Consider the following 16,134-nt stretch of genomic DNA (forward strand, 5'->3'; position numbering starts at 1 on the left):
ATCTGCTGTTAAGGCAAAGAATAGCAATTGGGTAGAAAAGCTTATTTTCAATTTTCCTTTAATAAATAAATGTTTAAATGCTTGTGTGATATACATTGATGTTAATTCTTACTATAAATGAAATTAAAATATCTGCTGGTCTTAAGGAAAATTGACTATGGTGTGCCAATTTTATGTTAACAAGCAGATATGATATTTTAATTAATTTCTTGCTACTTAGCAAATTACATAGGGCAAGTATAATTTTCTAATGAAAGGAAGAAATTATTTGTTTCAAACCTTTTCAACTTTGGCTATTGTTAATAGTCCTGACAGAGTAACAAAAATCACGTTTCAGCAAAACCTAAGGAAACTTCACGTCATCTAACTTGTTTTTCAGCTGTTGAAGGAGGATGTTCCCATCTTGGTCAGTCCTATGCGGATAGAGATGTCTGGAAGCCAGAACCATGCCAAATATGTGTCTGTGACTCAGGATCCGTTCTCTGCGATGACATAATATGTGACGATCAAGAATTAGACTGCCCCAACCCAGAAATTCCATTTGGAGAATGTTGTGCAGTTTGCCCACAGCCTCCAACTGCTGTGAGTTTAAAGATAAACTGTACATCTTCAATATTCATATTTAGACACATGAATAGTTCCTATATCATAGGAGCCTAAAAGGGAATGAAAGTCATGTTCATCAAATAGCCATGTTTGTATTACAAGTAAAAAGTGGACGTTTCGATTTAAAGATAAGGATTGGTTAGAATCTGGGTTACTAAATAATATGCAAATTCTGTGTCTTGTTTAACTTGTTTCTTTTCCATTTATTAGCCTACTCGCCCTCCTAATGGTCAAGGACCTCAAGGCCCCAAGGGAGATCCAGTAAGTAAACATTCTTCAGTAGAATAAAATTAATACTAATGATAATTCTAGTAAGAGTTTGCTTTTTCTAGATTTGAACTTTCATCATACATTCTCTTTATTACCACATATTTGAATAATAGCACCAAACAACAGACTGAGAATCCATAATTGTACGTGTAAAGATTTCAATTTCCCAAACTTCATATTATGTCTTCACCCCCATGATCAGTTTAAAGAAAGTGTGTAGGTCAATATACAAAGGAATACATTATACTTAAATTATTCACAAAATTTTGATTAAAAAGTATGTGTTATAAAGAAAATATATTACTTATATTGTTTCCTAATATTATAAAGTGGAGAAACAACAATCTGATAATGATTCTGAATCACCAGGATTTTTCACTATTTAATTTATTTTTATCTCTTTTTTTAGGGCCCTCCTGGTATTCCTGGGAGAAATGGTGACCCTGGTATTCCAGGACAACCAGGTTCCCCTGGTTCTCCTGGCCCCCCTGGAATCTGTGAATCATGCCCTACTGGTCCTCAGGTATAACAACTACGGTACTTAAAAAATTCCCTCATAAAACTATCTAGTTCATCTTCTTTCTTTACTCAATATTACATCTCACTATTATGAGTTCTTTGTGTCTGTTCTCTGATTCTATGTATTTAATAAATCCTTATTTAGTGCTTCTATGTCTTAGGCACTATTCTAAGTACTTTATAAGTATTCATTCTTCCTCATAATGCTAATGTCATTGCTACTGTATCCTTGGAAAATTTGCTAATTTCTCAGCAGATATATAGCATACACATTATGTTTAAGAAGTGAACTATGAACTTACAAAAAAAATTAACCTAAATAATTTAGTTAGTACTGTATCCATACTTTATTCTCCTACTAATACCGATGTCAAAGCCTCTAAAAAGTTTAGACAAAAAGAAGTTGAAGAACTGTGAGTATTCCTATTGAACAGGATTATTTCTGCCTATGAAACTGCTCTTGCTAATACTTCAGAGCACACCTTGCTTCTCCTGAAGCATGGCAGCCAAATAAATCTGCAGGTAAAACAACCAAACAAATAAATATGAAAAAATTCTGTTGCATGGAATTAGGTGAAATGAGAAAATATATTACACAAATTTTTGTGAGGTTAATAAGTGCATTTCAAAAAGCAATTCAACAAGAACCAAAGTATATTGTCTAAGTTATTCTTATTCTAGTAACCAAACAGAACCTAACTCTAGACCTGGAACTTAGAATTTAAAAAAAGCTTCAAAGAAATCCAATAAGCATATGAGCCTTTCTACTATTTTTTGGTTTATTTTCTATGGAGATGTTTATTTTTGAGTGAATCTTTTAGTCATATTAACCAGAATCCAGGGGATATGAATTTTACTTGTATCATTAAGTGTTTGAAAAATAATTTGACTTCATTTTTTTCCTCAAAATGAGAAGGTGTATTATATGATCTCGAGACTCTTTTGGCCTCAAACAGCCTATGATCCTATGTTTGTAATGATGTAGCTACTGCTTAGAAATAATAGCTTAAGTAAGCGCATAATAGGAAAAATTGGGGGGAACTAACATTGAACACAGTGGAAAGATTTGTGCATCCCACAAGAAAATGCTTCTGTAGGATATCTAATGTCTAAATCTACAGAAAGACACGATAAACAAGATAATTAGTGAATACATACCACATCTTTTGGCACACAAAAACCTATCAGTAGATAGTAGATGTTGCATGCACTTCTAAATGCTTTTTAAAAGAATTATGAACTGTCTATTAAAATGATCATATCTATTTGTCTCCTTGCCACAGAACTATTCTCCCCAGTATGATTCATATGATGTCAAGTCTGGAGTAGCAGTAGGAGGACTCGCAGGCTATCCTGGACCAGCTGTACGTACAAATGTTTCTCAGCATTTTAGAGCTTTATTATCTTTCTGGTTTGTAAAATCTTGAATGGTTGCTCTTCTAGGAATTCAGTATTTTTATGGAATTGTACAAAATAGCTTACCCCTACTAAGGTTGGAAAAGAAAATGGTAGCATTATCATGTTCTTTCTATCTTATTCATATTATTAAACCTATTTTTAATCACATATAAATTTTTACTAAAAAAAAAACCAAAGTCAACACTTATTAACATCTCAGAAAAGTGTTTATAAGAGAAAATGGAAATATACAAACTATTGTTTTATAAATTTACTATCAGTATTTAGGAACAGCATGTTACAAAACTGAAGCATACTGTTTTCAGCTTGCTGAAGGTTTTCTAGTTTAATCTGTATTTCTGAACAATGATAAATCAATTGTCCTATGTACGATGATTCTTGCATGATCATATAAATCTCTATGTCAATTAACTCTGTGATAGATATATCAACATAATTATGGGACTTTTGGGTTGATTTACATTATTATTTTAGATACTTGATTATAGGATTTCTAGTGTGCCAATAAATGTTTTTCTGCACTGAATTTGGCTGCCAAGCGAGAAATTGCTTCTTCACCAGTGCAATATAACCCTAACATTGCAGGGATTTTCATAGCATTATGTACTAATTTTTCCAGATTTTTAATTCCCTTCCTTAAGAGTTCAGGACAACATTTTATAACATTTATTAATAATTTATATAGAATCTGTGAGAATTTCATTACAGTAATGTTTGCTTGCTAAGATCTTCATTATAGATCTCATGAATAGTTATCAAAAAGTTATCAAAAGATGAGATATAGTTGTTCATAGTTTTAACAATGCGAGTGTCATTGCTTTGAAGCATGGATAAAGTGTATTTTGCATTCATTTATTTTGTTTTTCATTCAAATTCACATTCCAGGGCCCCCCAGGCCCTCCCGGTCCCCCTGGTACATCTGGTCATCCTGGTTCCCCTGTAAGTATAGCCATTGGTGGTGTTTTCTTCCTCATTTTTAGAAAAATCAAATTAATATATATTCTGCTATAATTCAGCCATTCCAGCATGCATAATCCCAGTTAACTAGAGAAATCATAACCAAGAAACTGATTAAGGCTTCAAAGATGGAATTCCATATTTAATTCCTTTCCACCAACAGTTATTAGCAATTGAAATCTTGGTAAAATTAAACCACATTAATTTGCATGTAATATGACTTTTAGTTCAAAACCATTCAGTTTTGATGGATTGCAATGAATGGAATGAAATACATTAACTTCATTCTGATCTAAAAATAATTTGGTCTCAATATTTATAAACTGGAGTATAATTTGCTGATTACATTCACAATCCTGATTTCTTACTGTCAAGATGTAAATGAATTATATGAAGATTTTGTTACTTTAAAATTATTTACATATTCTACTCACTAGGGATCTCCAGGATACCAAGGACCCCCTGGTGAACCTGGGCAAGCTGGTCCTTCAGTAAGTAACAAATAAATTTATATTTAGTAAGTTGATAATTCCATATGGAACCTACCTTTGTTTTCTAAAACAAGTATAGGTCTTTACAGAATGAAGATTAAATTTACCCTTAAGTTTGTAAATAACAAATAGCATTTTATTGAGTCTTTTGGACTCTTTCAATTGTTAGCTATCTTAGAGACACTAGTTAATAAAGGAATTCCCTCATCATTAGCCATCAAAATAGTCCACTTCCCAGAGCTGATAAAAATTCTGTATATATTAAACATAGATTTCATTTTTCTGTAAACACTCAGTTCACTCATATCAAATCTACTGATAAATATAGTTATATATATTTACATATGTAAATATACATATACATATATCTTAGACAGTAGAAATAAACATAATCTTAGAGAGTCCTTTAGAAGGATATGCTCTGTAAATAAGCAAGTAAAATAGTTTAAATACAACATTTCATGACATTTAGAAATACCTTTATATTTAGATATATTTAATATTCCTAAACATGTAGAAATGCATTTGGATTTATAAATACACACACGTAATATATGATGCTTTTAATTTTTATTAACAGTAAGTTGATATAATAGAGGTATAATATTAACTCAGTAAGTATCATTTTCATTATCAGAAACATTAAAAGTATTTTCTAAAAGGAGGTTCCTTCCAGGAATACATACACTGTGTAATAATAAATTGTAACAGAAAAATTTACAAATCTATTCTTTTTTTATTTCCTTATTTTCAGGGCCCTCCAGGACCTCCTGGTGCTATAGGTCCATCTGGTCCTGCTGGAAAAGATGTAAGTTTTTAAAACTTAAATAAGAATACAGCAAAATTTAACTTGGTGTATTCTAAACAGTATATGCTTTATGTCAGAATCCCAGAAGAAAAAAAAATGTTATTCAAAATATTGTTGTCTTAACAACATTTTAGTTAATACTAATTTTTGAGTAGCTATACAGTATTCGCGTACCTATATATATCATTTGTTGAATTCCAAAATAAAATCCTTAAAGTGCTTTTTGACTGCGGAGAAGACTCATCCATTGAATATATCATTTAACTGGAGGAGAAATAGGTGTCTCTGCCTGCCTCTTTTAATGATGAAATTGATACCACTATTTAATGAACTTGAGAAGTTATAGATACCTTCAATTCAATGGCATTCCTTCTTTCCCTCTTAATCTCCAATGGCAAATTCTTTTCACTGGGTTATGTTATTTCAGTGATTAGAAGCACCTGCATTATCTCTTTATAAGCTTATATCAAAGTGGGAAAGGTCTTCCTCATGCCTTCTACCAAGAAAGCTGATCTCAACTATACATTTTGTGGAACCATTTTAATGAGTCCTTTGTGAGAAAAATGCAAAGTAACCATTTTGCTTATTGGCTACAATGTATTTTCTCATACATGAGCACCTACGTATTCTTTATTTCTCTACCTAGGGAGAATCAGGTAGACCCGGACGACCTGGAGAGCGAGGATTGCCTGGACCTCCAGTGAGTCTTCAGCATCTAATAAATTAATTGGAATAATCTTAGCTTGAAAACTATTATGTAATTCAATGGAATTAAACCTAAACACAGAAAGTGTTTTACTACTAGATTGTGATTCTATTTGAAGGTTCATTAATATTTTTTCATTCATTATTTTTAGGGTATCAAAGGTCCAGCTGGGATACCTGGATTCCCTGGTATGAAAGGACACAGAGTAAGTAGAGTTTCTAAGTTGTTTACAAGGTATTCCACTGGGCTATGTTTACTTGCCTAACCAATTTTACTGGACAATTATGTGCCAAAAAATATGATTCTGACAATTAATTAATTTGATATTTTTAAGTCTACTATGTTTGTTGACCAAACTAGTCATTTTTTGCAAAATAAAGGAGTTGATTTCTAGTGTATAAAGTACTCTTGAAAAATATCGTTTTCTTACTACCACTATCAGAAAAATAAAAACATTTTGTGAATTATGTTTTTTATTGACAATATGATTTATAGATTGAGTTGAACAACTTTATTCTATGCAAAATATTTCGTACATTCAAACAACTGTGCCTACAACCTATCAACTTAATTGTAATAAAATCTATGAAACTCATGTTTGCTACTCTATAGTTAAGGCAACTTTCTTATCAGACTAAATTGCACTTTCTAGTTAGTTCATGTTTTCCTGTTGTAAAATCAGTATGAAATATCTTCAACCCCTTTAAACAAGTTTTAAATTATTTAAGCTAATTTTGCAAGTAGTGTTATGAAGACCAATTAGAAAAATACCATGTAAACTTTATCAATCATTCTAGATTATTAACAGATTTTAATAATTGTGCTGGTTTTATACATTTCCTAGGGCTTCGATGGACGAAATGGAGAAAAGGGTGAAACAGGTGCTCCTGGATTAAAGGTAAATCACAACAAAAATCATATTTTCATAAGTAAATTCATTAAATATTAAAGCTACATATAAGATTCATATTGTGAGCCTTAACTTGTTTTCTGAAATTTACCTGAATTTTACCTATTAGGTGTGAATAATGGTAACTAATTCAGATATTCTATTAACGCTTCCATGAAAAATGACAACTTGAAGAGTCTAGATTAGAAATAGTTGAGCATCTTAGTATAACTTATCAATTACTTCACTTTAGTCTTTAAGTTTTTAAATACAGAAATTGAGATTTCTGGTAAATAAAATACTAACAGAAAATTAATATTGTTAAAATGTATATCTTTTTCTAGGCTCTATAAACTTTTCCATAATATTCTGTATTTAAAAATCTATAATATTTTCTTCCTCTTTTGTAAAATAGTAACATATTTTATATGTATCTAGGGTGAAAATGGTCTTCCAGGCGAAAATGGAGCTCCTGGACCCATGGTAATTATGTTTCTTATGTATAATTTTCAGTTTTATTATTAACCTCATTGTTACCTAAAACTGGCTTTGCTCCCACCCCAACTGTTCTTACACAAGTCAAGATTAGAGTAAAACCATATTTTGATTTTACTCTGTAGGGTCCAAGAGGGGCTCCTGGTGAGCGAGGACGGCCAGGACTTCCTGGGGCTGCAGTGAGTATTGCTGCTAACATCACACAATTACAACCCAAAGTGACAGATTTTTACAGCCTCAGTAAAGTTTCAGGCTGTAAAAATATGTTAGGAAAAAGACCTTCCCACAAAATTATACTCAATGATACTGTGATAAAGTTTTGGCTATAGTTAAAAGGAAATGAATAATTGTTTTACAATTATTATCTCTATTGAGGATTTTTGTGTTAACTTTTCATATGTCATTTGAGCCATTATATCTGCATTCAGTCCTGAAAACACAGACTCCAATCCTTCTACATTTGATTGTTGCTGTATATATCAGAATTGTAATAATTGACTTTAAAATATATAATTATTAAGCAGATTTTAATGTACTTGAAGAAAACTCAACTCACTTGAGTCAGAATTTTAGTCAAAATATTACTCATGACCAGCCATTCAGAATTTAAAGGATATTTGATGTAAACTTCTCTTTTTAGGGTGCTCGGGGTAATGACGGTGCTCGAGGCAGTGATGGTCAACCAGTAAGTAACTTTCTATCTCTTATGTGTTGTAGGGTAATGAGAAGTTATGGATTGTGGATTATTTAATATTTTATATATGTATATACTCTTAGGTATATATATATGCATATGTATATCTCTAATATACACATTAGCATCTCTGTTGACCATTTTTACAATTTAAAAAGTGAAAAAATATTGTAGCCCCAATACTTAATATTGTATATACACCCCTGTGATTAAAACTGACACTGAGCCCATAAACAAAATCTAGGTTCTGACACTCATTCTGCTTGATCAACTGCTAACATTTGAATGGTGCTCCCAATGTTAGTTAATATCCTATGTAAGACATGGCACTTTAAAGAGTCCTACAAAATGGATAAAATAGATGTTACCTCCATTTTGTAAACTGGAGTACAAAAGCCCAGGGAAAAGTTGCCTGCACTAAGTCACAGAATTCATGGCAAAGTAGGGAGAAACCAAGAATTTCTAACTTTAGATTTCACTCTTTTCTTATTTTACCACATTGTTTCTCTACATAATATCCATAAAATATGAATATCATTTTTATCTGCATAAATATCTTCTTTACTTTATATGTGCTCACTTATTTACTAGTATGTCAGCTTTCATTTAGTTGAAAAAGAGCTCTTGAAATTGTATTTAATTTTTTCAGGGCCCTCCTGGTCCTCCTGGAACTGCCGGATTCCCTGGATCCCCTGGTGCTAAGGTAAACATGTGTTTCTATAGAAGGGTATAAAAATATCTTGGAGGCAAGAGAAAAGCATTAGATTGCTTCTTGCAACTGATTTTTTTAATCAGTCAAATGGATAGCTTTTATCTACACATGTCTTTAAAGCCCTATTCTTGATTCTAAAAGAGGTGTTGTCCCTAGTATTCAACTATCTTGATATTTCTTCTGCTACCTTCTTTTTTTCCCCAGACTCTTTCTAGGAAACTGATAATGCAATCACACACAAATAGTTACATTTTTCTCTGCCTTTACGAGTAATGATTCCTTGCTTTACCTGCAGTATAGAGTCCCACTACTCCAACCTTTGGGAGATGTGTTTAAACAGGACTGAAGGGTGAAGTGGCTAAGTGAGTAGAAGTGGTAAGAGAAACTGACTACACAAGGTTTTACCATTAGGGTGAAGTTGGACCTGCAGGGTCTCCTGGTTCAAATGGTGCCCCTGGACAAAGAGGAGAACCTGGACCTCAGGGACACGCTGGTGCTCAAGGTCCTCCTGTAAGTATCATAGTTGAGAGGGAGTAAGCATAGTTTCATGCTTACTCCATGAAAGCATGTGCTTCAATATGGCTATCAGTGAAAATTACTTTGAAAAAATTGTTGCTTAGTGCTCTAAAATGATCCTCCTGTGACACATACTGATTTGATTAGTAGTAAAAATGATAGTTTTTGACTGTTGCACTATTCCAGAATTCATGATTTTTTATATTTATATAAAAGAATAGAGGATAGACTAGTTTTCTGATGCTTTCAAGAATGTGCCCCAAGCTAATCACCAATCATAAAAATTCAGAGAAGAACCAAATTCAAAATCTCTTCTATGTATGTATCATTTAATAATTTATACGAAGTACATATTATCTCTAATTTATTTAGATAATGATGATTCTTTTGACCACATTTCATATGTTGTGTTATAGTTGGAGGATTCACTTAATCTCTACAAAGCATAACACTCATCGATACATTTATTTTCACACAAACAACTTCAAATATATACGAACTATTTGCATTACTATTAATACATTATCTGTTTTTTGTATACTTAGGGCCCTCCTGGGATTAATGGTAGTCCTGGTGGTAAAGGCGAAATGGTAAGCTGTCCCCACTCCTCACCCTTATCTCATCCACACATTACTGGCTTCTTTTGCATTTTGCATGACAATAGATTTGTGATATTTAAGTGAGATATTCATAAAAGAACATTCAAGTTTGGCTGATATAGTGTCTTTGGTTTGTTCTTAGGGTCCCGCTGGCATTCCTGGAGCTCCTGGACTGATGGGAGCCCGGGGTCCTCCAGGACCAGCCGGTGCTAATGGTGCTCCTGGACTGCGAGGTGGTGCAGTAAGTTGCCTTGTTTTTTCTCTGTTGACTGAAAGGTATAGTTTAATTCCATCAACAAAAAATTAATAGCAAAATTTTGCTCCTGTTCAGTTAAATTTATATTGACTTCACTCTTGTCTTATAACTTATAACTGAATTATGTGTTACTGGTGATGATTTGTTAGTCGAATCCTCCCTGTTTTTCAACCAAGACTTTGTTATACTTTAGGGTGAGCCTGGTAAGAATGGTGCCAAAGGAGAGCCCGGACCACGTGGTGAACGCGTAAGTTTTACTGCAACAGATCTGGTTATTTCTTGAAAAAATGCAACATAATTAGAAAGTAAACAGGTAAAAACTTTGAACTAAATTCAGTCATAATTTCTTTATTTTACCATTTTTTTTTTCAGGGTGAGGCTGGTATTCCAGGTGTTCCAGGAGCTAAAGGCGAAGATGGCAAGGATGGATCACCTGGAGAACCTGGTGCAAATGGGCTTCCAGGAGCTGCAGGAGAAAGGGTACGTTTTCCATGGGGCATCTAAAAGAAAAGCAGCATCACTCTCATCTAAATAAAACTACCTTCAGGGTAAGACAGACAATTTTTCTTAAGTTGAGTGTTCAGTGGAAAATATTGTTTAAAGCATTCTATGACATAAAAATATTTGCCACTCAAGAATTATGAAAAAGAATTGAAATCCTTTGGACTGAAATACTTGTCTTTCATTATTTTCAGGGTGCCCCTGGGTTCCGAGGACCTGCTGGACCAAATGGCATCCCAGGAGAAAAGGTAGATAACTTTAGTTTCTATGTTCCTAAATGCTAGCACCACAAATGGGCAGTTCTTGTATACAATTTCTCATTCATGAAAACCTAAATATCTGAAGAATATATATTAGAGTTAAAAAAAATTCCTAATATAATGCATCCTCTGTTCAACAACTTTCCTGGCTTTGTAACTAAAGCCACTTACTTACCCTCTATGAGAATCCTTTACTTATCTGTTAATTGGAAAGCATTTATCTGAGCATCGTTGCAAGAGTACAGTAAACTAAAATGCCTGAAAAGTCTTTGAAAACTCTAAGGTTACATCCAAATATGATTTCATATCATTAAGATATTTGATTTTAGCTGCACATAATTATATTTTCAAGCACAGTGAATACTGTTTTATTAAGCATGTGATGTTCACAAAGTTGCTTCAAAATTTTTTCAGTATGGCAATCCAAGCTAAGATAACTGATTTTATGTATAAATGTTTCAGCAACACACGAACCCTTTTTAAAAGTTCAGATGACGTCCTCTATTTGTAACCAAAATATTGTTGCTATCTAGGTTAGTGAAGGCTATTTTAATTTTTTTAAAATTTCTTTCACTACTTAGGGTCCTGCTGGAGAGCGTGGTGCTCCAGGCCCTGCAGGGCCCAGAGGAGCTGCTGGAGAACCTGGCAGAGATGGTGTCCCTGGAGGTCCAGGAATGAGGGTACAGAGAAACATTTGTTTGAATGACACTTTAATTTAGACAGAAGAAAGGCAAGACAAATGAAGACAGATAAAAAGCAACTTAAATCAATCAGATTACATATTTTGTAAGGCCCCAAACAAAACAAAATTCTTTTAAGTAAACTTAAGCCGAGATAGTTCAAGGAGAAGAGAAGATAGAACACTTGCCTTAGATACTTTATAGGCAGGAAAAAAGATGTGCAAATCTGAGGCTTCACATGTAAGTGAAAATATCAAAATCATACAAATAGTGTATGTTGTAATTTTTTATTATTTCATTTTAAATCACCTAACAACTGACTTCTTTACTTCAGGGCATGCCCGGAAGTCCAGGAGGACCAGGAAGTGATGGGAAACCAGGGCCTCCCGTATGTACATTTTTAAAATCTCATTTTAAAAGGCCAGTTAAAATGGAATGTATATGTTGGCCTATCCTTGAGTGTGTGTGTGTGTATATATATATGTATATGTATATATATATATACACACACACACACATACTATATATATAGCATGCTTTAATCTTATCTTTATCAAAACTTTATTAATGTAATGTTTTCTTATTAGGGAAGTCAAGGAGAAAGTGGTCGACCAGGTCCTCCTGGGCCATCTGGTCCCCGAGGTCAGCCTGGTGTCATGGGCTTCCCCGGTCCTAAAGGAAATGACGTGAGTTCCTTCATTAATTTCTTCAATAAATATTTGACTGGAAGGCTTTTATTTTCCATATGGAGTAAAGAAATGGTCAAAACTCAGTCTCCTCTTCAAAGCATGGAGGAGTATATGAAAATCAAATTGCATGTAGGAAGGGAGCTAAATATATAATTGGTTATGGTTGTATGTGTGTGTATGGAGCAGGCAGATAAAAAATATGAAACAGGCTGGGTGCGCTGGCTCACGCCTGTAATCCCAGCACTCTGGGAGGCCAAGGCAGGCAGATCACCTGAGGTCAGGAGTTCTAGACCAGCCTTGCCAACATGGTGAAACCCTGTCTCCACTAAAAATACAAAAATTAGCCAGGCATGGTGGCATGTGCCTGTAATCCTAGCTGCCCAGGAGGCTGAGGCAAGAGAATCACTAGAACCCAGGGGGCAGAGGCTACAGTGAGCCAAGATTGCGCCACTGCACTCCAGCCTGGGCGACAGAGCAAGACTCAGTCTCAAAAATATGTATGTGTGTGTGTGTGTGTATATATATATATATATATATATATATATATGAGATATATATGAGACATATATATATGAGACATATATATGAGACATATATATATGAGACATATATATGAGACATATATATATGAGACAATAATATGATTAGTTATTGCCCTTTGAGGATTAGTAAATACCGACCACTTCTTCTTCAGGGTGCTCCTGGTAAGAATGGAGAACGAGGTGGCCCTGGAGGACCTGGCCCTCAGGTACGTAGCTTTCCTCAATTTATTTCTAGCCTTCTAATAGATGCATTCATCTCCAACCTTCTGACTTCTCTCTGTAATCTGTATTATTTCTACTTCCCTAACTGTTCTTGTTTTTAGGGTCCTCCTGGAAAGAATGGTGAAACTGGACCTCAGGGACCCCCAGGGCCTACTGTAAGTTCACGCATATAAAATTGGAGATGAAAATAGGGTGGAGGTGGGGCAGGAAGAATGCTTCAAAAATTACATAATCTCTGACACTATGTTGTTATAGTTTACCAAAGCAATGATGAAACTTGCTGACCTGGTTATCTAGCTAAATGCTAGCATTGAGTTTAGAGTGTACATGTGTGCTTTGGGTCCAGGTCCTCCCTTTTCTTCACATCACTACTTTTATAATTAAGCAAGAGGCCTGTTGAAATGGATACTGTAGACTAAATATAAAAGGATGTTTATAACAGAGTGTATCATTATACTTTTCTAGGGGCCTGGTGGTGACAAAGGAGACACAGGACCCCCTGGTCCACAAGGATTACAAGTAAGAACTTGTTATTTAAATGTCACGGCATATCTGACTGTCAAATTTTTTTGTGTCCCTAATAGATTATAATTTATCTGAAGCTTAACTTGTGATTCTGTCTTTCATCTGGAAATAAAATTTTAGGCAATGTTAATAGATAGACATATCTTCCATGTCCGTTCCAGAGCACATTAATAAGTTATTTAAAAGAATTAATGAAACTCAAATAATTCTATTTGCTTACACTTATTTTTATTATAACATAAATCCATATAGCCAAGTCTATCCTGCCATGCTGGTCAATACATTTTTATGTGTAGCAATTGAAAGAACAGAGAGAGATGAACATGGGTTTGTAAAATATGATTATCACGTATGTGTCACTGGATTTTGAATGGCACAACGTTTCTACCCCTACAAGACCACTGAAACTTTTTTTTAATATCTTGCAGAAACATGTGTACATATGAGAAGCTTTTCTATAAGCCATGTTTGAGGTAATTACCTAATACAAATATGATTCTTTCTAGGGCTTGCCTGGTACAGGTGGTCCTCCAGGAGAAAATGGAAAACCTGGGGAACCAGTAAGTTACGTTTCATTATTCAAAACTCAGAAACAAAAAGAATACACACTGTTTGTTTGTCAACTATTAACTTCTTAATTTTCTTATGCCATGATATTTGAGATTTAACATTTAGTTTTGAAATATTATCAAAACAAAGACAAATTATTTGAAAGATAGCTATTATATAGAGTTTGAATTTTACCATAAAATAGAGAGTTCATAGTTTCAAGATTTGAAAAATTATACAGTATGCCAACATGACAAATGTGTATTTTGCTTATATTTACATATTTGCTTATATTTACATATTTGCTTATATTTACATAAAATGCACTCTGATATGGGCCTAATCATATAATGCCAATCTCCCAGGGTCCAAAGGGTGATGCCGGTGCACCTGGAGCTCCAGGAGGCAAGGTAGTATTTCAATTTATTCTCTACCTTCTTCAGCAGGTTATAGAGCAATTGATTAGTAGTATATTTTTAGTATATCAAGCCAAAATACTCTTTCTTTAAAAGAGCATCATTGCAAATGTTTGGTAAGTACACTTAGAGAAACTCAAGACACTTTCAATACATTAAATTTGCTTTAATCTGGAAGGTCCAATTCTCTGACATTCATAATCACTACAGAATCAAATACGGGCTTAAAATTTCAAATGGAAAAATATTGCCAATATGTTGATTCTATGTAGGAAAACTTTTTGGTAAAAGAACTTTAAAATGTTGCTCTTGTGAATAAAATAATAAGTATTTCAATGACAGCTCATACTTAACCAGACTAAGTATCCAAGTTTTATTTTAGACACTCTTTTAAGCTTCTAGTTCCCACCCAGCTGTTCAACTATTTTTAAGTATACAAATTTCCAGATTGTTCACAATATAATATAACCTAGTGGCCTGATTCAAAATGATGCAAGTTAAGGTGCTTTGTTTTTAGCTTTGGGTTGTCTAATATGGTTATTTACATATTTTTGTCACAGGGTGATGCTGGTGCCCCTGGTGAACGTGGACCTCCTGGATTGGCCGGGGCCCCAGGACTTAGAGGTGGAGCTGGTCCCCCTGGTCCCGAAGGAGGAAAGGTAACTCCACAGCATTCCATTCACCTAGGTTTAAAAAATGCATTTGATTTCCTTCTGATCATTTATTATTTCTCACTTATTTTCAGGGTGCTGCTGGTCCTCCTGGGCCACCTGGTGCTGCTGGTACTCCTGGTCTGCAAGGAATGCCTGGAGAAAGAGGAGGTCTTGGAAGTCCTGGTCCAAAGGGTGACAAGGTGTTGACTTGTTTTCTCTTAATTGTTCAATAAATCAGTCATTGTAGGTTTTTAAAAAAGCAACACTCCTGGAAAGTAATCGACTGTATTTTCAAAATTAATGTTATCATTTTATAGTAAGTGAAATTTAAGATGGATTCCTAAAGCAACAATGAATTAGAACACCCAATATATATCCCTACAAATCCTGAGAGTTACTCCTCTTCTTGGCTGATTTTCACTGAAGATACTTTGAATCTGATGACATTGGCTTTTATTTGACAGGGTGAACCAGGTGGTCCAGGTGCTGATGGTGTCCCAGGGAAAGATGGCCCAAGGGTAAGTATTTCCAGTGAGGAGAAGCAGGCCTTATCTATATGTCATATGGGACAGTCCTGCACTTCAACTTTAATTTTTTCCAAAAACTACTCAAGAGAAATTAGATAGTTTACCACCTAAAGACCTGAACGACTTGATTTATAATTAAATTTGTGGTCTATATCTATGGCTACTTGATAGATCTACAGTGACTAAAGAATGAAAAAGCCTCAAGAGTATGATAAAGGTCACAAACTAGCATTTGTGAGTCACTAAAATCTGAGATAATCACTGAAATTTAAGATAATCAATGCTGCTCATTAAGAAACTAAAAGTCATCAAAATTCAATATAGTAAGTACTCCTCATTAACAGACTTAATATTTAAAAATTGTATAGTATTTAGCAACAAAAAGGAATGAACAATTGACGCTGTACACACAGCAAATTATACAAACCTCAAGGACAACATACTCAGTGAAGAAAATTCAGTCTCCAAGGGATACATACTGCATGATTCCATTCCTACAATATTTGCAAAATAACTTCCTTGTAGAGATGTAGAACAGATTAGTGGTTGCTAGGAGTTAAGAATGAGAAAGAGAGAGATGGATGTGGCTATGGAGACATGACACAAGGGAGTCTTAGGGTGATTGCACATTTG

At 34.0% G+C, this 16,134-nt stretch overlaps 1 protein-coding gene across 1 annotated transcript in view; it reads left to right on the forward strand.

Moving 5' to 3' along the window:
- Positions 1 to 16,134, forward strand: part of COL3A1 (collagen type III alpha 1 chain) — a 38,307-nt gene that overhangs the window by 10,024 nt on the left and 12,149 nt on the right. Inside the window, exons 2-32 of the mRNA XM_001163809.7 lie at positions 380 to 582; positions 817 to 867; positions 1,286 to 1,399; positions 2,679 to 2,759; positions 3,700 to 3,753; positions 4,209 to 4,262; positions 5,017 to 5,070; positions 5,717 to 5,770; positions 5,928 to 5,981; positions 6,621 to 6,674; positions 7,104 to 7,148; positions 7,286 to 7,339; positions 7,801 to 7,845; positions 8,504 to 8,557; positions 8,978 to 9,076; positions 9,628 to 9,672; positions 9,824 to 9,922; positions 10,131 to 10,184; positions 10,310 to 10,417; positions 10,633 to 10,686; positions 11,280 to 11,378; positions 11,713 to 11,766; positions 11,966 to 12,064; positions 12,762 to 12,815; positions 12,933 to 12,986; positions 13,297 to 13,350; positions 13,863 to 13,916; positions 14,271 to 14,315; positions 14,882 to 14,980; positions 15,067 to 15,174; positions 15,439 to 15,492. Of these exons, the coding sequence (XP_001163809.1) occupies positions 380 to 582; positions 817 to 867; positions 1,286 to 1,399; positions 2,679 to 2,759; positions 3,700 to 3,753; positions 4,209 to 4,262; positions 5,017 to 5,070; positions 5,717 to 5,770; positions 5,928 to 5,981; positions 6,621 to 6,674; positions 7,104 to 7,148; positions 7,286 to 7,339; positions 7,801 to 7,845; positions 8,504 to 8,557; positions 8,978 to 9,076; positions 9,628 to 9,672; positions 9,824 to 9,922; positions 10,131 to 10,184; positions 10,310 to 10,417; positions 10,633 to 10,686; positions 11,280 to 11,378; positions 11,713 to 11,766; positions 11,966 to 12,064; positions 12,762 to 12,815; positions 12,933 to 12,986; positions 13,297 to 13,350; positions 13,863 to 13,916; positions 14,271 to 14,315; positions 14,882 to 14,980; positions 15,067 to 15,174; positions 15,439 to 15,492 (2,204 nt within the window). The remainder of the gene's footprint in view (positions 1 to 379; positions 583 to 816; positions 868 to 1,285; positions 1,400 to 2,678; positions 2,760 to 3,699; positions 3,754 to 4,208; positions 4,263 to 5,016; positions 5,071 to 5,716; positions 5,771 to 5,927; positions 5,982 to 6,620; positions 6,675 to 7,103; positions 7,149 to 7,285; positions 7,340 to 7,800; positions 7,846 to 8,503; positions 8,558 to 8,977; positions 9,077 to 9,627; positions 9,673 to 9,823; positions 9,923 to 10,130; positions 10,185 to 10,309; positions 10,418 to 10,632; positions 10,687 to 11,279; positions 11,379 to 11,712; positions 11,767 to 11,965; positions 12,065 to 12,761; positions 12,816 to 12,932; positions 12,987 to 13,296; positions 13,351 to 13,862; positions 13,917 to 14,270; positions 14,316 to 14,881; positions 14,981 to 15,066; positions 15,175 to 15,438; positions 15,493 to 16,134) is intronic.

The sequence above is a fragment of the Pan troglodytes genome, chromosome 13 (assembly GCF_028858775.2).
Source record: "Pan troglodytes isolate AG18354 chromosome 13, NHGRI_mPanTro3-v2.0_pri, whole genome shotgun sequence".
In the NCBI taxonomy this organism is placed as follows: Eukaryota; Metazoa; Chordata; class Mammalia; order Primates; family Hominidae; genus Pan; species Pan troglodytes.